We start from the raw sequence: 21,160 nt of genomic DNA, 5'->3' as shown, positions 1-21,160 counted from the left end.
GCATAAAGTTGCAACTCAACTGCCGGCTGCGAACCAATCGTTATCTACTGCTTCCTGGTTTGTCTATGTTGACTCTGGCTGTATCAAATGCAGCATTTAGCTCAAAAAGACTTTTGCTCGTAAAAGTCGATGGGCCCATAAGAATTGCTTAAGTGCCAAGTCTTTCTGTGATCGCCGCCAATCTCAAAGTATCGTACCTGTTTCTTTTCGCATCAGAGAATTACCTAACCACTTTCGTGTTTTTTTGTGTCCCTTTTTGGAAACATCATTGCTGTTTAAAGTTGTACTCGACTGAAGTGGACTATGCAATGGCGCCTAATATCTCCCACCACATATTCACTAGCCGACTCGTCTAGCCGTCGCGACTCAACTTAGTCAGACAGAGTTTGTCCAAATCTCGTCGATTCAAGCTTTGCTACAACTCTGAGGTTCCTGGGTGCAACTCACTGCGCTCTTGTTCTTGTCACTTGTTCTTTACTTTATTGTTCTATTGTTCTTGCCGTATCTCATAATGGGTATATAAAGGTCTTGTCCTCCAAATCTGTCAAGTCCAATGCTGCAACATCGACTTCTATTTTGGCCCCAGACTCGTCTTCGACGTATCCAGTACGATCGCCTTCGTGCAATGCAGCAAGTCTCGCTTTATTTCTCCGGCTCAAAATGATCCACACTATTCCAATCAAGCCAGGAGCGATGGTAAAACTAAGAACAATCTGAACAATCCAGGCAGGAACGTATCTCGGAGCATCACGGCTTTGCCAGAGTTGTGGGGATATGATGTTGGCCACAGAATAAGCGCCCATAACCATGGAATTTCTGGTAAGTCTCTTAGAGTAAGAGGCTCCAGCCGTTGACGCTGCCAAGCCAAAGGCACAAATCCAAGGTACTCCAAAAGACAGTGAAGCCATACAAGTCACGGCCAACATTCCAATTGAGTTCTTTAAGTTAAGGCTGACGGCAGCAATCGATCCAACCCAAGCAGGCAACGTGGACCATATGACACAGAAACAGGTGGTATTGGGGAAGAAATACATCACTCCACTGGCAAATAATGCCCATAAGACCGCATATCCGGCACCAGCTACAGTCACAAGAGTCAGTCCTAGATTTGAAACCCCGCCCATTTCTTCATAAAGAAGCGTTTGCTGATAAGTCAAATTGTTCGCCAACTGCTGAAGCAAGAAGAACCCGGTTATCAACCAAGAAATTGGATCTTTGAAAGCTTCGATAGCATGTGCTCTTTTAAAAAGGTGTTTTTGCTCTATAGTGTTGAGCTGAGTCCGTTGTACTCTTCTGATAACCCACACTTTCTCTTCAACCGAAAGAAACTTTGCTTTGGCTGGGTTATCGGGGTAGAAAAACCACACTATAACAGCGAGCAAGATGGTGACTCCACCAATCACTATATTGAGGACCTTGTACCCTGGGAAGCTCGAATGAAGGTAGGCAATTCCATAGGCAATGAAACCAATTGGAATTGGTGATGCCATACATGAAGCATAGAAAATTGGCTGGATAGTAGCACGCTCATCCTTAGTCATGAACATACCATTGGTTGTGGTCAACAAGGGAATTGCCAGAGCTTCAACAAAACCAAGAAAGAATCGAAGCATCAATATTCCAGGATAGTTATAAGCTGCACAAATCAAAAAGATGAGCACTGACCAAAGTACGACGATAACAAAGAGCACTTTTGATAGCGGGAACTTTTGAAGAATATACGGCGATGGAAGCTGGCCTAAAAGAAAACCCACATAGAACAAAGTGTTGATGTTGTTATACTTGTTTTGATCAATTCCAGTGTTCTCCCAAAGGCCCAAAATGGACGAGTACGATAAGGTTGCCTTGTCCATGTACATTATCATATTTACAAGGAATGTCATTCCAAGCACCCGAAAGAGTACTTTCCGAAATAATTTCTTATCTTGAGCAGGGGTGATTTCTGGAATTTGAGAATCGTATTCTCTCATAAAGTGCAAGGTTTCGTCGGCATTGGAAATGGCGACCACCTTTGCATCTGTACCCAGGTGGACAGAAACTATTTCCTCTTTCTTTTCCATATTTGGTGATTTTCAGAATTTCATGAAAAATTCATAATTAAATAGTCTTCAGAGCCACAGTTGAGAATTCGCAGATCTGATGATGACAGTGCAGGAAATGAAAAGCCCAAATGCAGCCGCATGATAACGTGCAGTGACTCAATTGCGGCAGCGAAAGCGACGATGGTCTAAATGAAAGCGGTGAGGGCCTAAATGATTTACTGAGTGGTGCAAATTATAGATGTACTTCATTCCTGATGGCTACTAAATTTTGGATTGCCGATATTTCGAAAAGTATTTCAAATTTCTGAAGAAACAAAAGGTTCTAGTCTTTACATTTTGACATGAACCTAAACGCCGACAACGATATGCACGTTCGGAAGGCGTATACTTCCAAGCATTGACAAATTTTTCACATGTGGCTCAACAGGCGTTTACGAAGATCATTACAATGAGCAAATTGAGAATCACTATGGCTCGAAAAAGAGTGAAGAATGCAATGAAAAATTCAGTACTCGCGAATTAATTGTTTGTGCGGTCGGGCGCAGTTTGACCGTTGACGTGCTGTCGGATAATTCGTAAACGGAACAATATGACGCACGATAAGCGAAATCGGCGATTAGAAATTGCAAACTGTGGCGCTATCGGCCCACTCTAACTAAAAGTATATAATTTTCCTCGTAATTTCTTATCAACTTATGAGCATTAAATCAATTGCCATAGTTGGAGGAGGGCCATGTGGAGCCGCTGCTGCCAAGGCATTTGTTGCTGAACGGTGTTTCAACAAGGTTAAAGTTTTTGAAAAAAGAAGCCAATTTGGTGGTCTTTGGAACTATGAATCGGAAACTGAAAATTTCCCGGTTCCCAATGAGGTTCCATATAAAATAACTCCGATCATTAAGGATGATAAGATAGTATGGCCCAGTGCTGCCTATGATCTTTTGGATACTAATGTTCCCACCGATGTGATGACTTATGCATCTCTGCCATTTCCCGATACTCTCCCGCTATTTCCCCATCGTTCTGATGTGTTGAAGTATATGCAAAATTACGCCAAGGATATCAGTCCAATAACCCAATTTAATACTGTGGTGGTTCTGGTGGAACGGGAAAATGACCAATGGAAGGTACTTTCTCGTCCTGTGAATCTAGAAACTGCCGGTGGTGAACGGTCAGATCAAGACACAGTTGAGTACTTTGACGCTGTGGTGGCTGCCGTGGGTAATTACGACGTTCCGTTTATTCCACATAGAAACGGCATGGAACAGTGGAACCAACAATTCCCTGGAACCATTAGTCATGTGAAGGCATTCAAGTCTCCTAAACAATTTGAAAATGTCAAGGGAGATATATTGGTGGTGGGAAACTCTGCCTCTGCTGGCGATATCTGCTATCAGCTAGCTGAGGGATTGAAAAGAACAATCTATAAATCCAGAAGATCAGAAAACCTTCAGCCAGCGAGTCCCAGCAACAAGATTGTGGACAAGCCTGATATAGACCGGTTCGATGCATCCCAGAAAAGAGTCTATTTTATTGACCAATCGTATATGGATAATGTGGAAAAAGTCATTTTTGCAACAGGTTATTTGAAGTCGTATCCCTTCTTTGAAAAACTCAACAAATCGAAAACACCCATTCTTACAGATGGTCACAAAGTACACGGAACTTATCAGCACGTACTACTTTACAATTTTCCAAACTTGGCTGTGGTAGGATTGCCAAAATTTGTACTTCCAACCCGAGTTTCTGAATCACAAGCGTGCTGGTTGGCAAAGGTGTGGTCGGGAAAAGTCCCTCTTCCATCATTTGAAGAGATGAAAAAGTGGGAGGACGATAGAATCAAGATCAAGGGTAATGGGAAAAACTTTCACGACATGAACTTTCCTGAAGATGTTGAATATTGTAACTATCTCAACCACTTGGTGGTATCCGCCAAATCAAATGTTGGACTCAAACCGTTGGTTTGGGATGAACGCCAGGTTAGAATTCGAGCATCGGTCAAGGGCATAAAGGAGGCGTACGTTCTTTATAGAGACAAGACTGGAAAATTGGCATCAACTTATAGTGAGTTGGAACAGGTGGCTCCTGGAGTTTTGGTGGATAACTCGGTGCTAGCTGAAAAGGGGTTTAGATACTAGAATATAGAGATCTGCCATTGGCAAAATTACATGTACCTAGGAGAAGAGGTTATTTTTAGTCTAGAGGTATTTTTGAATGTTCGTCAATTCGCTGGCTGCGAACGGTCGAAATGCGCCAAGTGAAAAATGTCAAAATTTGACACATCCTGTGTCTAAATTTAGCGAATTAAAAAAAAAACCCTTATCGCATTTAACTAATTACGCACGAATTTACCTTTTTGTAATGTCTGTCAATTTGAGACTTGATTTTAGGATCAATGGCGATACCAAATTCATCGTCTACAAGGATATGAACCCAAATTTTGACGCTTTGTATCAAAACGAGAACCAAAACTTTTCACTGTATTCACTGGAAGAATACAATGGCCTTCTACATGCGGCTGTCACGCAAGTGAATTTTACAGAGTTTCACACTGTGAAGAGGTTGCCTCGCTTTGAACGAATTGAGAAACATTCCCATTACTATCAAAAGAGAAAGTTGCAAGTCTCTTTGCCTGTATACTTGATAGCATTGACAATGCTCGTTTTCTTCTACGTCAAAAAGCGCCAAGCATACAGATATCTCTTCAAGTTTTCAAAGATGAGCAAGATCATTTATGCTTATTTCACAGTCAAATTATTATTTTCCTTGGCTTACTTTGGTTTCTTGATTGCTGTGTATGAATTTGGGTACGAGAAGATACGCCTGCCATGGCTGTTTTTCATTTATACGGTAATGAGAACTTGTCTATCAATTGCCCCTTATATGCTACTTGCCCTCTTCTCGTGTGGATATGGCATTACGTACTTTGATATTTGGAGCGAAAGGTACAACTTGAGAAAGGCAATTAGTATGACAGGTCTCTTTTCTTTTCCGGCGGTTACCTCGATTATAGAGGAGTATTGGTACATGACGGACGATGGTTATCATTTTCTGCCTTTCGTGGAGGGGCAGACTGTTCTAGTTCGAACTGCTGCATTTGCAGTACTTGTCCTTTCGCTGTACCACACCTTCAAAGATACCGAAGTGTACCCATTGGTTAAAAAATCAGGTGCAATTGTCGCACTAGTGTACTTTTTGAAATCATTAGTAGTGTTTCCAGCACCAGAAGATGTATACAGATTCTTCATGCACTTGTTTTTGCCAGACGAATACTATGGAATTCGTGTTCCTGATATTGTTGAGTTGGTTGCGCTTCCAGCTTTGATGTATATTTGGAGAGATATTGATGGTGATTATGAAGTGGAAGATGTTGAGAGTAAGACTTAGCCGCTCGTAAAAGTAGCTTTTTTGAGTTTTTGAGATTGGAGAGGTTCAATCATTGTTGGTCGTAAACATTGTTTAGAAACTGAGAAAATAAAGTGCACTTTAGTTTATGCTGCAGCTCTATGTAGGTAATATGCGTCATATGTGTCAAATTGCACTTCTATTATTAGCTAATCGTGGCTTATGGAAGGAGGCTATTTTCTCAATTCCTTGCATCGGAAGGCAAAAACGATGACACTCAACATTCACTTATCCAATGAAGAGGATGGCCTCTATCAAGGTATCGCTTTTGAGAGCAAAAGTAGCTTGTCAGATATATTGAACACTGGTGGAAAATTGAACCTTACTGATTACTCAAGTGATCAGCTCATAACCCTTTTGAAAACTAGTGTTGAAAAGGCTCAATTCAATCTGACAGACTCTTACTCGTTCAATTCAGCAGATCATAGGGGACCTTCTTTGCATTATGCCCATTATGACCAAAGACAGAAATTGGAGGTTTCTTTACCAGTATACTTGATTGCATTTATGGCACTTCTTTTCTTATATGTCAGGAGACGTCAGGCGTACAGATATCTCTTCAAATTTTCTAAGTTGAGCAAAATCATATATGCTTATTTTGCGGTAAAATTGGTGTTTTCCTTGGTCTACTTTGTGTTCTTGGTTGCGGTATTTGAATTCGAATACAAGAAAGTACGCCTGCCATGGGTGTTTTTCACTTACTCGGTGTTGAGGGCATTTTTATCAGTTACACCATACATGTTACTTGCCCTCTTCTCGTTTGGTTACGGCGTCAAGTTTTTCACTCTTGAAAAAGAAAAGTACGCATTGGCAAAATCAGCAATAATGACCATTCTTTTTTCCGTTTCCTCATTTGGTTCCATTTTCGAGGAATACGTGTACGTCACTACTGATAATCAGTCTCGTTTCCAGTATCTTGATAATGACAGTGTATTGGAAATTGTTTCGGTAGTTGCCCGAGTTGCTGCTGTCTTGCTTCTAGCCTTTTCTATGTACCGCACCTACAAGGATACAGAAGAGTATCCATTAGTAAAGAAGTCGGCAGCAATTGTCACTGCAGTATACTTTTTGAAACCAATGGTCCTGTTTCCAGCACCAGAAGATGTGTTTAGGTTCGTCATGCACTTGTTCTTGCCTGATGAGTATTATGGGTACAGCGTACCTGATATTGTTGAATTGTTTGCCCTTCCATTTTTGATGTACATCTGGAGAGATGTTGACGGTGACTATGTCGAGGTTAAGGATATTGAAATGGAGAGCTCGGAAAGTTGAAGAGGCTTGTGAGATGGATTTGATGAGTGACGAATCATTGCTCAATTCCAGCGTATGTGGATAATTTGATCTGGTGTATCTCATTGATGACGATCGGTAGAACTTACTCATAAAAATGGTGAAACACGCAAAAATATATAGTTATGTCTTGAATCTTTTCACTCTACCTCTCGTGAACTCTTTATGCCAGAGCTTGTTTGCTCGGAGGTGGACAAGCTACTTCTAGGTTTAAAAAAGAAAGCGATCGCTTCAAGACGGAACATGTTGGAGAATTATGCTGGTTCAACATTAAAACTTTACAATTTCATTAGGATAGCTCAGGTGGTCAAACTATATTCTTGTTATTGGAACTTCGAAGCTAATCAGTTATTTTCCTACTTGAGAATTTTCATTATAGTTCCGAAATGGAAAAAAGATACACCTTAGCTTGGCTAATGTTATCTAGCAAATTCAATTATGGCTAATGCTGCTTTGATTTACTCGGCCATCATCCTTGAAACCTTATCTATTGTTCAACTTTGGCGCATTATCTTGCATCAATGGCTCATAAATTTGCAACTCAAAGTGTGCATATAAATATCCGAGATACATAGAATGTAACCTTGCAAGTGCATTTTGAGTTAACAATAGCAAGCAGTCAAGGTGAGTTGAAAGTTGCCAGATTATCCATCTTCAAAAATTCCAACCATTTTTTTATTTTTCATTTTTTCAAAATTATGCATTTTCTCATTCTTTTCCAAATTCATAACGATATATTCGAACACTATGATATTAAAAGTCCTTGGACCTGATTCCAAAATATCCATCTTTTGCACTGGTCGGATCTAATAGACTAGTTTGACCAAGTCCACCATCTGTTCCACTATACGAAACAGTATTTCCCCACCAAGTAATACTCTTATCATGATACTGTACTGCAAAGAAAATGATTATACCCCCAAAAGCCACACCAGCATCAAGTGCCGAGGACAATACATAATTATACTTCTCCCACCATGCACTATACCTTCTTTTAATATAGTGATTAAAGGCGAAACAAACGTAAAGGCCAGGAATGAAATAACTCAAGTTATAAGGTGCATAATTGAAAAGACCACCAATGACTACGGCAGGCTGGAACCAGCGAGTCTGTTTGTAAAAGTAACGCCTTATCAAAAGGCACAAAATAGCAAGTAAGAAACCAATGAGGAAGCAATAGGGCAAAATTGGGTATAACTTGTTGAAAACTCTCTTGGGTCCAATGACACCCCAGAACACCGAAGACGAATAGTAAGAGACTTCAGAAGGACATGAGAAATTGTTCGACTGTTCGTCAGTACAAATCCCTTTGAGGTTGTAAATCTCCCAATTTATAACAAGCAAAGATGCAATAATCTGGAAAATTGTGCCGAAGAATTGACCACGGAAAACCGCTCTTGGAGGGACTTTTGCATAGTGTGCCATTTTCAAGTCGTACACATATTGCAGGGCTTGACCAGTAATATTGAAACCCAAAGCTTTCAAAAACATCAAAGCATCACCATTGCCAGGAACAGCATATCCAATTATCAACTCAACAAAAACTTCAAGTGTAAAGTAGTAGCCTGTAATGGCATAGATGATACACAAGGGAATCACGAACACGGCATTGATAGCAAGAACCAAGAAGATACCCCAAACTGGAGTGTTTGCTGGGTATACTTTGACACAGACTATGGCAAATACTAAGGCAATTAACATGATAACTAGAAAACACCAATCGGGTACTTCTTTGTAGCGAGCCATCATTCTTGAATGAGGGTCTTTGAACCGGGTATAATTGGACGATCTAAAGTCAGTTATCAGATCTTTTAACGACTTGAACGAATTCCAAATACCCTTCCATTCAGTGAAAAAGACATATGGAATCATAAAGGTATAAAGTGCAGAATTGGCACCATAAACTACCAAATTTGCAGCCGACAAGTATGGCGGTCCATACTGCTTATACTTTTTCTCATCGAGTTTGCCGTTTGTAAGGACTTCTTGAACCTCATATATCTGACCAGTGTTGGTATAAATATTGTTATCATTAATTGGAAGGTAGGCAGTCCACTTGTAATTACTGTAATAGAGCCCAATGATGACAAAGAACCCAATAAACATTCCAATCATCATATTCATATAAGTGTAAAATGGGAAGGCCAAAGGAAGCCAGTAACCAACAATATTCCAGTCAAAACTAGTAATTGGATTTAATCCAAGACCCAGAACCGATCCAGTGACAACTGCCAAATTAAAGTTATCTGGTTTGATCCAAGTCATCCAATTGAAATAAGACAATGCTTGAAAAAGATAATCTGGTACCCACATCCATAAGAATGAACAAGCAAATACAATAAAGAAAAAGTTGTACCTGGTTATCTTCCAACCATGAATACTCTCTTTCTTGTCCCTTTTTAACAATGCACGATTAAGGGCAAGTGTAGGTAAGATGGTAGGCCAAACGGCACGAATAGGATAAACCACAATCTTACGAAGTATACCTGCAAATCCAAAACCAAATAATTGGGTAGAAAGGGAAATCAAAATCTGGTAACCAACAGTTATCCAACTATTGCCATAAAACACCTTGAGTTTCTCAACATAAAAATTGTATCCCACGTACATACCGCCAATTGCAATATCAAACATAACTGTAGCAAACATCTGTTCCTTATAATTCCAAGGACCTGGGTTCAATGAATGTCTTGTTCCAAAAACAGTGAAGCCCCAATCGGGCAAAATATACTCGAGTGCGAGGCCACTTGGGTACATTAACATTTGACACACAGAAGCTGAAATGTAGATAGAAGGCTGTCTTCGAGAAAAGAGCTCATTGACACCAGTACCAACAATACACCAAAAGATTCCTAACATATAAGCACGAATAGTTTCACAAGGAATATTGGGATCATCAGTAGGTGAGGAAATAGCACGCACTTCTGGATATGGAGAATGGTACTCGTTCAATGCCGCATACATTTTGACATTGAAAACCCAATCGTTATAACTCATTTCCAAATCGTCATTGAAGCCACCAACGATTTTTTGAATAAGTTCAAGGTCTTCCAAAGGAAAATTTGGATCATCATTATGGTCCTCGATGCATCGCTTCAAGATTTCAATCGCTTTTGATAATTGCAATTGGTCGGTTTTTTCAAAAAGAAACTCAACGTCAGGAATTGATGCATTTTCTGTCAAAACATCGGCATGCCCTAACTTTTCATAAAGCTGTTGCTTATAGTGATCATCAAGCGCGAAATCATCTTTTGAGTGTTCTTGAGTGAACTCTCGTTTTTCCTCATTTTTTTCGTCACCCATTGTAAAAACAATACGAAAACAGAGCAGAAAAACTTTTTATATTGCAAGCGTCAATGTGCCTACGGCTCGTCGCCTGCATGCACAAAACCCGAGATCGGATAGATACGAGCCGCGCCGGGCCGCCTTAGTTTTGTAGTTTGGAAAATTGACCTTTTGAAAGGCTTTAGGATGGTTGATGAAGCTTGAAGCATCAAGATGATTTGACCGAGCAGCAGTATTCTCATGAACTCTTGGCATGTCATGGTGAATGAGTTCTTGGCATAGATCGGTAAGATTATGCGCCGCGCAAGCGCCGCAGATGATGCGGCCCGATAACATTGTGAGCGATGAGGAGGCTCGGCTATGTTACACAACCCTAGAAGTCAAGATCTTTTGGTCACACCAAAGGTATGGTTGCAGCAATATATGACTAGTCCAAGTTTGGGAATAGAAAAGAAAATGCCATCAAACAAAAGAGTGGGGTCAAAGGCAGTTGCAAAACCAGAAATATTTTGTGAGAGAAAGGTAACGCAAAAGTATCCAGTCAGCCTATTTGAATCAACGTCTTGACTGGAAAGTCCACTAACTGATCAAGAACAAAAGCGACTTCTCAGGAAATGATCATCATGACAGTAATGCTGGAAGGATTAACCTAGAGAAAGCGAATCACCAATTCATGGTATAGTCATCAAGATACTAAAAGTAGGTGACTCATGCTTGCTAAAAAAGCTATGAATTGCAATCGGCCCCACTAGGAGATCGGTAGTTCCTTTGCTGGAAACCTCCTAATCACCTTTGAAGAATCACTATTCATTTGCTGCAATTGGACTAAAGCGCTCTGAACAAAGTAGCTTCTCAAAGTGAGAGCTCTACATTGAATGAATGTGAGTACTTTTCACATAAGAGGAACTGAATACTTTTCTCTTTAGTTACAAGCTTCAAAGTGGGCATTGCTGAGTCTGGTATGGCATTTGCAGCTACACTTTTGATCAACCTCTGCTCATTCTTAGCTTAAATGACAATATCTGGCACGATCACCATTCCAAACAACATCTATTTTAGCACAATCATGATGTGTCGAATTAGCAATATACGGCAAGTCGTCTGAGTTTGGCATGAGATCCGATTTTTATGCGAAGTGCTTTTTCGATGTGGAGTGCATCGGACTCAAGCCGGGCGAACGGCGCGAATAGTTGTGATAAGAGTTCGATAAAACTAAAGAATTATTGATAACATACTCATGCTGAATACCGTAAGAAACGCCCAGTGTCATTGTGGTGCCGTGAGCTTCGAGGTGACTCTCTATGATGACCTCAACTCTGCTCTTCGCTGCAATTGCTCTTATTGTCGAATGAGAGGTGCGGTGACTGTCATGGCAAATTCCGGTAGTATCAAGTTTATCAAGGGAAAAGAAGATCTCACAGTGTATCGGTTTCATACCAAGTCTGTAGAACACTATTTTTGCTCACATTGTGGAATATATACCCACCATCAAAGACGATCTAATCCTGGAAAATTTGGTGTGAATGCAGCTTGCTTGGAGGGAGTTAGTCCTTTTGATTTTGCAGATATTCCTGTAACAGATGGTATGAATCACCCAAAGGATAACAATGGAAAATCAAGAATTGCGGGCCATCTTCGTTATATTCCTGAAGATAAAAATTAAGATATGAATGTACTAATTGAGAACGATGAATCATGAAAATGAAAATGTGAGTTATGTGATCGCTGTAATGTCGACAGATCTTTGAACTTGGCAATCTAACTCATCAGCTCCTTCAAATCTTCGGCTGAAATATAGCCCAGCTATTTGAACTATCCATTTGTGCAGCACGACCTCTTCAGCTGTACCAGCTCAAAGGCACGAATTTACACCTTCAAGATTTCATCCAAGCCTAGAGATTGTAGAAGTGTCTTTGTCCAAGTCGATAGTACAAGGAATTTTCTTAGCTCTTAGCTTGCAGCTAAATGATTGTAATTTTCATTAACCTTGATAGTAGTGCTTTAACAAATGGGTTCATTTTGTATGGATGAAAATGTCTTGGAAGAATTATGAAATGAAAGTCTTACTCTCTATACAATATTTTCAACGAAACGTTGAACTGTTATAGTGGAGAATCTGAAGAGGCTTACCGCTACTGTGAGAGGTGAGGTCTGTCTCAACATTTCACCCTCTCAACTTCAAGTTCCTCTGTCATTGCTTGACAATGGACCGTGAAGTATTGTTGTTTAAAGAGGAAGATGATTCACAATACTTAGTACTGAAAGCTGGAAGAAAAAAATGCCCGACTCATCAACAGGACCTTATAATTCATGCACGCAGGACCTCAAAAGAGCAATTGAACATCCAAAATTACACTTGTCTATCTGCTTACAACGTTGCAAGCTCCACTGACTGTACTTGGTCACTGGTGAATTATAAAGGCAGAATTTTACTGTTCTGAAATTCGAGACTGTGAAAGATCTGGTGAGCCGCACTTGCTGCAATGCCAGATTTTTCTGCAAAGACTCATTTTGCTGCAGAGCCAGTCAATCAAAGAAAATCACAAGACAGTCTTAACCCACTTCCAGAATAATCTCTGTTATAGCTTGGCACCACATCAGCAAAAAAGTCATTTTCAGATAGTCTCGTTCTTATCTATTAGTCACTTTCCCAAAAGGGATCTAAATAGTCACCTGATGGCATCACCAGTCATATAAACTCTTTTCGCTCTCAATTGAATTTATGGATGATTCTTCTATCAGTTCGACCTCGAGCACAGACCTCGAGGCTTACCCCTTAACAGAGAATAAGGAATCAAATAATGAACTTGAACTTTCAAGAACAATTAGTAGAAAAATTACCAATTCTGAAATTTTGATAAAAGAAGCAAAGAGTTCAGATAAACCCTTACCCCCAATAACTTCCGATCTAGTTATTTTTGAAGCGGATGATCCATTGTGTCCATTGAATTGGCCATTAAAGAAAAAGTTGGTGAATACAATTTCAATTTTGTGGGCACCTTTCAATATCCAAATTGGTTCAGCTATTATTGCACCTAGCACCAAAGAAATAGCCAAGGTTTTCCATGTCTGTCACACAGTTGCAACTCTATCCACTTCTCTTTTCATTTTTGGATTTGCAGCTGGTCCGGTGATTTGGGGTCCACTATCAGAACTTTATGGTCGAAGACCAATCTTGCTTCTTTCAGCATTTGGTTATTTATGCTTTGCATTTGGAGCTGCTACAGCAAAAGATATTCAAACCCTTATGATTTGTCGGTTTTTTTGTGGGTTTATTGGTGGTGCTCCAGCAGTGGTAACTCCATCGAGTTTATCTGATATGTTTCCAAAATCACAAAGAGGAATTGCCATGAGTGGATTTGGCTTGATTATATTTAGTGGACCAATGATTGCTCCTATCATTGGAGGCTATACAACCAGCAATTTGGGTTATAGATGGAACCTTTACTTTGCTGGATTTTTCGGTTGTGTTTCATTTATGCTCTTATTATGGTTCAAAGAATCACATCATCCGACTTTATTGACTCAGAGAGCTGAAGAATTACGCAGAAGAACAGGGAACAGAGCTATCTATGCCGCTCATGAAGAAGTATCATTGAGTGTAAAGGAGATATTCCAGTATAATATTGCTCGGCCGCTCAAAATGTTGGTCTCAGAACCAATTCTTGCATTGGTAAGTTTATACAATGCATTCATGTATGGGATACTTTATTTACTTTTGACAGCAATTCCGTTAGCTTTTGGATACCTTGGTGAAACGGAGAATCTCCCATATCTTGCATTGTTCATTGGAATTATTTTTGGTACACTAATTATAATTTTTTTCGACAACAAGAAAAAAAATGGACCAGAAGATCGGCTTCCTCCAATGCTTGTGGGTTCAATTCTCTTTCCAATTGGCATGTTTTGGTTTGGATGGACAACTTCTGTTCATTGGATCGTTCCTACCCTTGGTCTAGTATTTGTTGGTGCTGGATTGATCACGGTATTTCTTCCTTGCCTTACATACATTGTCGATGTATATTTGCATATTTCGGCATCGGCATTAGCACTGAATGCATTTTTACGAGCTGGATTTGGCGGGGCATTTCCTCTCTTTGCTCACCAGATGTTTGCAGCCATGCTGATAAAATGGGGGACTACTCTAATTGGGTGTTTCTCTCTCGTCTTGGTTCCAGTTCCATTCATCTTTTACAGATATGGGTCCATTATACGGTCCAAATCCAAAATGGCCAATTAACGATTGCAAAGAATTTGTGATAATTGAGCGAATATCAAATGTTTGCCAAGGCATTTTTCAAGTAGTCTCACGAGGTGTTCAATACAGGCTACAAATAATAAATTAGAGTTTATAGAAATTTATGAGGACTATTAGGAAATTATGAAATCTGCAGCCAATGACAAATTCACACAATTCACCATCATAAAGAAGAAAAATATATGGAGAGAAGAGAATATATTAAGCAGTCATTGCCGAACTTCTTATGAGAAACACTACCAACGTATTCTCTTGAGTCTTAATTTTACCCCAAGTTTAATGTCTTAATTTCTGGTGCTCTAATGCATTCAGTTGATTGCAACCACTCGGGAATTGGCGAAAGTAGCTTTTGAACTCTACTTTCTTAACCTATATCACACTTGATAAACATCGAATTTCAATAAAACTAAATTGTATATAGCACCTGGCTACTGAATTAAAACAATGACAAAAAAAGTTTGTTGCTACATCAGAAGATGAGCGATTCGCCGTTTGCTATCCGTCTTTTCTCTTCAATCAAGAATTCTTCAGCTTGGACTCTCGCTTTGTCTTGATTCAAGAAAAATGAAGATGCCAATGACACACAGCATATTCCCACAAGGAATGAAAAGCCACTATTATTGTTTCCTGTGTCATCAATGATGGCGGAAGAAACAAAAGGACCAATAAAGCTGGAGGTTTTGTTAATGGTGCTGAAAATAGCAAAAAACACGAATTCCTTTCCTCTTGGACAAACTTCACTCATCATTGTTGATGAGTATGCATAATAAGGAGCAATGAATATCCCAGAATAAGCGTTATAGAACCATTCTTCCCAAATATTGTGGAAACCAATTCTGTTTGTCCACATTCCAATCAATCCATAAATTGGGAACAAGGTGATGAAAACAGAGCACACAATGTACATGTTTCTTGTAGAAATTTTGAACGTTTTCTGGATCCACCAAAACATTACCACCCCTATCACACTGGTAACACCGTTAACAATGTTCAAGTACATGGAAGTGACCATATTATAAGAAATGACTTCGTTTTGAATAGTCGATTGAAGACTTATAGCAGTGTTCAAACCGTCACCTAATAACCAGTAGGAGAACAAATATAGAGCAGTTTGCCTCAACTTCAGGAAGCTCTTAAACGCATATCCCAATTGTTTCAAAGGCAAGCTCAAGTAGCTCACACCTTCGGGTAATTTTTCATTAATTCTTTTCTTTTCAGTGAAAAACCAGGGAGTACCAAATACAATCCACCAAATAGTTGCAAACATAATACACACAGACATTGCCCAATTATTATTTGCTTGATTGGCAGTAGAATCCATTGACTTTAATATTCCAATTGAAATGGCACATACGAGTGTGAAACCAAACATTGAAAAAGCAAAACTGTAATTGGTGATTTTGTTACGATAGTATGAGTCCACCTTGTGATATTCAGATTCCAGGATTTCACCGTTGAGCATTTTTTCTTCGGCGGCTCTTGTCTTGGGCAAATTTCTTGCCAAACGTGGAAACATTGCAGTCCAAAATGATTGACAACCTTGATACCCCAATGACGATAACACACTCAATGCAAACGCTGCTTCATGTTTCCTTCCGTCATGCACACCTAAGAAACCAAATTGAACTCCCCAACTCATAATTGAAAGGCCAATGAGTACCCATGAACCATATTGACCATAATCAGACAAACCTCCAAGAAACAAGAAAACTACCGACTGTAACGCAAACCCAATTCCCAGATTAATCAATACCACTGAATTGACTGTCTTGACCGTACCGGCAAAAGATACCACACAAAGCCCATTTGGATCATCCGAGCATGAAACGTTTCGCTTCCCTTTGATCCAACCAGATTGACTCAATAAATTCTGATACTGAGTTGGAGTAAAAGTATAAGGACCAGTAGCATTATTTCCAAAGTAGTAGAGTGCGTACATCAAAACTTCCCATTTTGTAGTCGTTGGTTGATCTACAATTTGGGCACGCTTAATTTCTTCTCCATCTTTATTTTGCACAACCAAAGCTTGTGCTTGAGATTTCACTTCTTCTATGTCAACCTGTACCGACTGATTCTTTTTTTCTGTCTCAATGCTCATTAGAGCATTCACTGGAGGAGATTCATTTTATACTAATTCATCAATTTCGCACCCGCGACTCGACCTTCCATATCAACCTCCGCTCTTATCAGTGGACTGCATATACCCCGCTATTTCGCGCAATCGGTTGCAAATTCAGTGAGCCAGAAGGTGGAGGAGAGTAACACTGTAGCGGATGTGACTATTCTGGCAATTAACGCCTAAAAGTGAAATGCTAGTGGCATCGACTTTCATCACTTGATAGCCGCCAAGTAAAATTGGTCGAAAAAGGCATTTGGTATCTAATGACGCCAAGGTATGAGGGATCATGCATGAGAACAGGAAATAAATGCTGAGGTATAATTAGCATTCATTATAAGGTACTGGCGTACTGACATCTTTCTCACCCAGGGTTACTTTGTGTCAACTACGATACCAATATCGTGTCGCTTGGCTTGCGCGGCACACATCTGAGACGAATAGTGTTGCGGTATAAGTAGTAAAAGAGAACGTGGAGTAAACTTCAGCAATCAATCGAAGGGACTTGCCTTCTTAATCTCGTACTAATCTTTCCAATCGCGAAAATTATAGTTTTTGCAATTTGCAGCCAAAGGTCCTGTATCTAACAACATAAAGCGTATATGCTGCTTTAAGTGAAGATTTTGGTAGAAGGATGCTTTGAGTTAATAGCATTAACTTCTTACACCCAATATTCAGAGATTGGCGTAGTTTGAAAGCGTGCAAATCTATAATACGTCTATATATTTGACTCAGGTAACCAAAGGAATAGCATCTAGAGACTTACACTTTGGAGGTAGTGACCTTCACCTCCTGTCACATAAACTGACAACTTGCTCAATCACCGGCAATAGTTGACTTAAGTGCAGTTAACTCTTTTGAGGATTGAGTGACTTAACTGATCAGGTATGTGTCAAAAAGGGTTATTGAAATCAAGTAGCTTATTTTCACTCGAAATTTGGACCCAAGCAAAGATCAGCATTCAGTAAGAACTTCTGGGTTTGAATTATACCGGTTTGTCGTGCTATTTAGTTCCAGCTGGTAGGGTGCAACGTGAAGTGGTGTTGGGAAGTATATGCCTCATGCGGTGTGGCGTACCTTGATGCACCATAACACATTATCTGAACACCTTTTTTTTCCACATGGACCCCTGAAAGTTTGATAATGAGCCTCAATTCTTTACCTTATGAAATAATCTCAAGTTGCTTTTCTTACTTGGACACAAAGCTGCTCACCAACATAATACTACTGGAGATTTTTTCTGATCATATAGTTTAAGCTGTAGCTGACCATCTTAACCATTTATGGTATTCAGAGCGTATTCAATTCTATACAATTGAAGCTATATTTGAAGGTAATGAGGCTTACTATGAAACGGATTTCTACCGATTTCTACGAATACACAAGATTTTCGAAGAAAAGTCAGTCAATTGCCCTCTCTGGTTCCATTATGTATGGAGCAACATTTCTCAAATGCACAAATGCCTCGATGAAATCAACCTAGTTTACAACGGCCAAAAATTGGGCATCCATGTGGACCTCAATGACAAGGCATTTCAATACTATCCTATTTTTTTAGACCATGAGATATATCTCAAAATCACTTGCCTTTCATTGAGTACTACTAGTTGTATCGATTTGAATAATTTTCCAAAGTTGGAGACTTTTTATGGCCTTAAATGCAAAATACTCACTCCAGCTTGAAGAGCCTTAATCTTGTGGGAGGGACTCTCAGCGCATTACCGAATCATTTGATAAAGTTAGTTGCATAAGAGAGCTGGATATGGATGAACGAGGACCAACCAAAACTACCTGTTCTCACAGTGTTGGATTTAAAAAACATGGTCGGACCTTCTGATAACCCCTCCCTAGTCAGAGAACTCTGGAACAAAGAGTTAGAGCATTTTTCGTATATCAATCAACGTGAAATAAAGAATGATGAATATCGTGTGATAATAGAGGAGGATGAAATTTTATCAATGCTCGGCCCCAAAGTGACAAGTTTCGGATTCTCTGGTTCAATTTCGACTAGGATCCCCAGGCTGCTACGCTCATTATACTCCTTGAATGGTGGAAGCCTCGAAAATTTGCCTGCTTTTACACAGATGACTTCTCTTACATTGAAGTTGCCATCAGACATCAACAATTGTGAATTACCGCCCAACTTGCTCCGCATTACATTGAATTTCCCAAGAGATGAGATTGACAGCTTAAAATTTCCGCCCACCTTGGTCAAACTTTCTATTAGGTCTGCTAAGTTCAAAGACTTGGCCATAATCAATTTTCCGTCTGAAATTGTCGACCTTGAGTTAGAGATATGTAATATTACTCTGACCACCGGCTGGTTAAAACCAGCTCAATTGAAGACACTTTCACTTGCAGGAAATAAGCTTTTCAAAGCGCTTCTTCCTTGCTGTGAATTTTTGAACTTGAGAGGCAATAAATTAACGGAAGTCGAAATTGAAGCTCCCTTCCTTGAGCATATTGATTTGACTACAAATAAGTTGACTTCGACTCCCAAACTTTCAATATGTCTTCAAGTCCCTAGTTTCGGAAGATTTGGACTATATCTTCCCAAGATGTCTGAATTGCCTCCTAATTTAAAACTTGTAGAACTCTCGGGAGCTGGAACTGGAGCTTTTCAAAACTACACATTCCCATCATCAATTGAAGAACTTCACTTTACGGGCTTGGACTTGTCAGGTATGAGTGGAGTCAAATTTGCCAAAGGGTCAAGATTGAAAGAATTGATATTGAGCAAATCTATACTAAGTTCATTGGACGAAGATTATTTAACTACTATCCACGACAGAATGATTGAGCTCCCCCCAGGTTTGAAGGCACTAAAGTTGCGTGGAATGGACTTGCAAAACATAGATGGTTTCACCATTCCACAATCAGTTACATTTCTAGACTTGGGAGAAAACGATTTAAAATCATTTGAAGTCAAGTCTCATATTGAGACACTCTATCTTGATTATAATCCAATAGAAGACAACTTTGTGGTACATGAGGATCTGGAGCTAAGAGTTCTTGATCTTGAAGGTGTTGGACTTACATCCTTTTCGTTTGAAATGGTTCGAGCTGAAAAACTCGCACAACTACGTCTAGGTGCTGAGCTTGAAATGATTGGAATCTTTTGAGTATGCCAGCCAATTTTCAGATTCTAGAACATCAAGATGGTGGAAATTGTACATTGAAAGAACCCGATACGGGCCAATCATACATCTACGGACCTCTTATGGCTAGGATTAGCCTTCGATATTAGGGCTGCCATGGCTGTATAGTTAAGTGTGATGAGGAAGATAATGCGAATTTTATAGATTTTTCAAAATTGTAACATTATGCAAACATGAAAATTTATTGTAAGAATGAACCATATGATGAACCTCAATGCTCAATGGCTCTGTTTCTTCCCCACTTCTCTTTTCACATTGGTAAATGTGGAATTTGCAGCCACGATCCTGCACAGATCACAATTCTCCCTAAGCGAACTTGAACTTCAACTCTTACACTATTCATGAGACTAAATGACTTACCTCGTGAAATACTCTCGCGTTGCTTTTCCTACTTGAGCACAGATCTCCTCACCGACATAGTATTATTGGAGAACATTCCTGATATCATTCTTGAAGCTGCAGCTGATAACCTCAATAGTTTATGGTATTTCAAGCGCTTTCGAAGATACGAAATTAATAAAATTGAAGGTATTGAAGCCCACTATGAAACTGATTTCGACCGGTTTGTACGCATACACAAAAACCTTGAAGAAAAGTCACTCAAATGTCCTCTTTGGTTCCATTATATCTGGGAAAATATCTCTCAAATGCACCAAAGTCTTGACGAAATCAAGTCAATTTACAATGGCCAAGAATTGGGCATCCATGGCGACTTCATAGGATCTGCGTTTCAAAACTATCCTTTCTTTTCAGACCATGATATCAATCTCAACGTCACTTGCCTTTCATTAAAAAATTCTTATGGTCATCTGAGCCAAAATATCGATTTGAATAATTTTCCGAAATTGGAGACTTTTTATGGCGATGAGGTAGTTATAACAGTTGACCACAACCACCCCAGATTGAGGAACTTGTATCTTAAAGAGGTGACTTTCAGCACATTACCAGTTAATTTGAAAAAGTTGGTAACAAGATGGTGCAGTATAGAGATGAATGAAAATCATCCAAAGCTAGAAGCTCTCACAGTGTTGGCTCTAGAAAACGCACTAGAACCTTCCGACTGTTCCTTGCTACTACGACTACTCAGGAAAGATTTGGAACATTTTTCGTATACCCCTCGATACGGAAGAGACGACTATGAAAATCGCGGGGTAATAGAGGGAGAAATCTACTCCAAGCTCGGCAAGGAATTGACAAGTCTTGGATTTTCTGGTTCAATGTCGTCTACAATTCCCAGGCTGCTACGCTCATTATATTCCTACCATGGTGGAAGCTTCGAAAATTTGCCTGCTTTTACACAGATGACATCACTTACGTTAAAGCTGCCAACAGATAACATCAACAGTTTTGAATTACCGCCCAACTTGCTCAGCCTTACATTGGTGCTGCCAGGTGTGATCGACAGTTTAAAATTTCCGCCCAACTTGGTCAAACTTTCGATTACGGATCGTCTGTTCAAAAATATAGCCAAAGTTAAATTTCCTCCCAACTTAGTTGACCTCAAACTAGAGAATTGTAACATTACACTGACAGTCAGATGGCTAAAACCTGCCCGATTGAAGAGACTTTCACTTGCAAGAAATAACCTTTCATCTTTCGAAGCCGTCTC

General features: G+C 39.6%; 9 protein-coding genes across 9 annotated transcripts; 6 read left to right on the top strand and 3 right to left on the bottom strand. All coding sequences in view use genetic code 12, as the record gives it.

Moving 5' to 3' along the window:
• Nucleotides 1–506: 506 nt before the first annotated feature.
• PGUG_01213 (uncharacterized protein) lies at nucleotides 507–2,060 on the bottom strand (the record flags this gene model as incomplete). The annotated part of the gene is made up of 1 exon (XM_001485492.1): nucleotides 507–2,060. One exon carries the CDS (start codon nucleotides 2,058–2,060, stop codon nucleotides 507–509), a length of 1,554 nt encoding a protein of 517 aa, XP_001485542.2.
• A 677-nt stretch (nucleotides 2,061–2,737) lies between these two features.
• Nucleotides 2,738–4,177, top strand: PGUG_01212 (uncharacterized protein; the record flags this gene model as incomplete). Its single annotated transcript, XM_001485491.1, has 1 exon — nucleotides 2,738–4,177. One exon carries the CDS (start codon nucleotides 2,738–2,740, stop codon nucleotides 4,175–4,177), a length of 1,440 nt encoding a protein of 479 aa, XP_001485541.2.
• Nucleotides 4,178–4,253: 76 nt separating this feature from the next.
• PGUG_01211 (uncharacterized protein) lies at nucleotides 4,254–5,426 on the top strand (the record flags this gene model as incomplete). Its single annotated transcript, XM_001485490.1, has 1 exon — nucleotides 4,254–5,426. One exon carries the CDS (start codon nucleotides 4,254–4,256, stop codon nucleotides 5,424–5,426), a length of 1,173 nt encoding a protein of 390 aa, XP_001485540.2.
• A 180-nt stretch (nucleotides 5,427–5,606) lies between these two features.
• On the top strand, nucleotides 5,607–6,716 carry PGUG_01210 (uncharacterized protein; the record flags this gene model as incomplete). The annotated part of the gene is made up of 1 exon (XM_001485489.1): nucleotides 5,607–6,716. The coding sequence occupies one exon, from the start codon at nucleotides 5,607–5,609 to the stop codon at nucleotides 6,714–6,716; it is 1,110 nt and encodes a 369-aa protein (XP_001485539.2).
• Nucleotides 6,717–7,487: 771 nt separating this feature from the next.
• Nucleotides 7,488–10,037, bottom strand: PGUG_01209 (uncharacterized protein; the record flags this gene model as incomplete). Its single annotated transcript, XM_001485488.1, has 1 exon — nucleotides 7,488–10,037. One exon carries the CDS (start codon nucleotides 10,035–10,037, stop codon nucleotides 7,488–7,490), a length of 2,550 nt encoding a protein of 849 aa, XP_001485538.2.
• Nucleotides 10,038–12,741: 2,704 nt separating this feature from the next.
• PGUG_01208 (MFS transporter) lies at nucleotides 12,742–14,259 on the top strand (the record flags this gene model as incomplete). Its single annotated transcript, XM_001485487.1, has 1 exon — nucleotides 12,742–14,259. One exon carries the CDS (start codon nucleotides 12,742–12,744, stop codon nucleotides 14,257–14,259), a length of 1,518 nt encoding a protein of 505 aa, XP_001485537.2.
• Nucleotides 14,260–14,746: 487 nt separating this feature from the next.
• PGUG_01207 (uncharacterized protein) lies at nucleotides 14,747–16,375 on the bottom strand (the record flags this gene model as incomplete). Its single annotated transcript, XM_001485486.1, has 1 exon — nucleotides 14,747–16,375. One exon carries the CDS (start codon nucleotides 16,373–16,375, stop codon nucleotides 14,747–14,749), a length of 1,629 nt encoding a protein of 542 aa, XP_001485536.2.
• Nucleotides 16,376–18,159: 1,784 nt separating this feature from the next.
• Nucleotides 18,160–19,515, top strand: PGUG_01206 (uncharacterized protein; the record flags this gene model as incomplete). Its single annotated transcript, XM_001485485.1, has 1 exon — nucleotides 18,160–19,515. One exon carries the CDS (start codon nucleotides 18,160–18,162, stop codon nucleotides 19,513–19,515), a length of 1,356 nt encoding a protein of 451 aa, XP_001485535.2.
• A 377-nt stretch (nucleotides 19,516–19,892) lies between these two features.
• On the top strand, nucleotides 19,893–21,160 carry PGUG_01205 (uncharacterized protein; the record flags this gene model as incomplete). Its single annotated transcript, XM_001485484.1, has 1 exon — nucleotides 19,893–21,160. A coding segment is annotated over one exon (1,268 nt), but the record flags the coding sequence as incomplete, so codon positions are not given.

The sequence above is a fragment of the Meyerozyma guilliermondii genome, genomic scaffold (genome assembly GCF_000149425.1).
Source record: "Meyerozyma guilliermondii ATCC 6260 scaffold_2 genomic scaffold, whole genome shotgun sequence".
NCBI classification, from domain to species: domain Eukaryota; kingdom Fungi; phylum Ascomycota; class Pichiomycetes; order Serinales; family Debaryomycetaceae; genus Meyerozyma; species Meyerozyma guilliermondii.
This window is presented reverse-complemented; position numbering and strand designations above follow the sequence as displayed.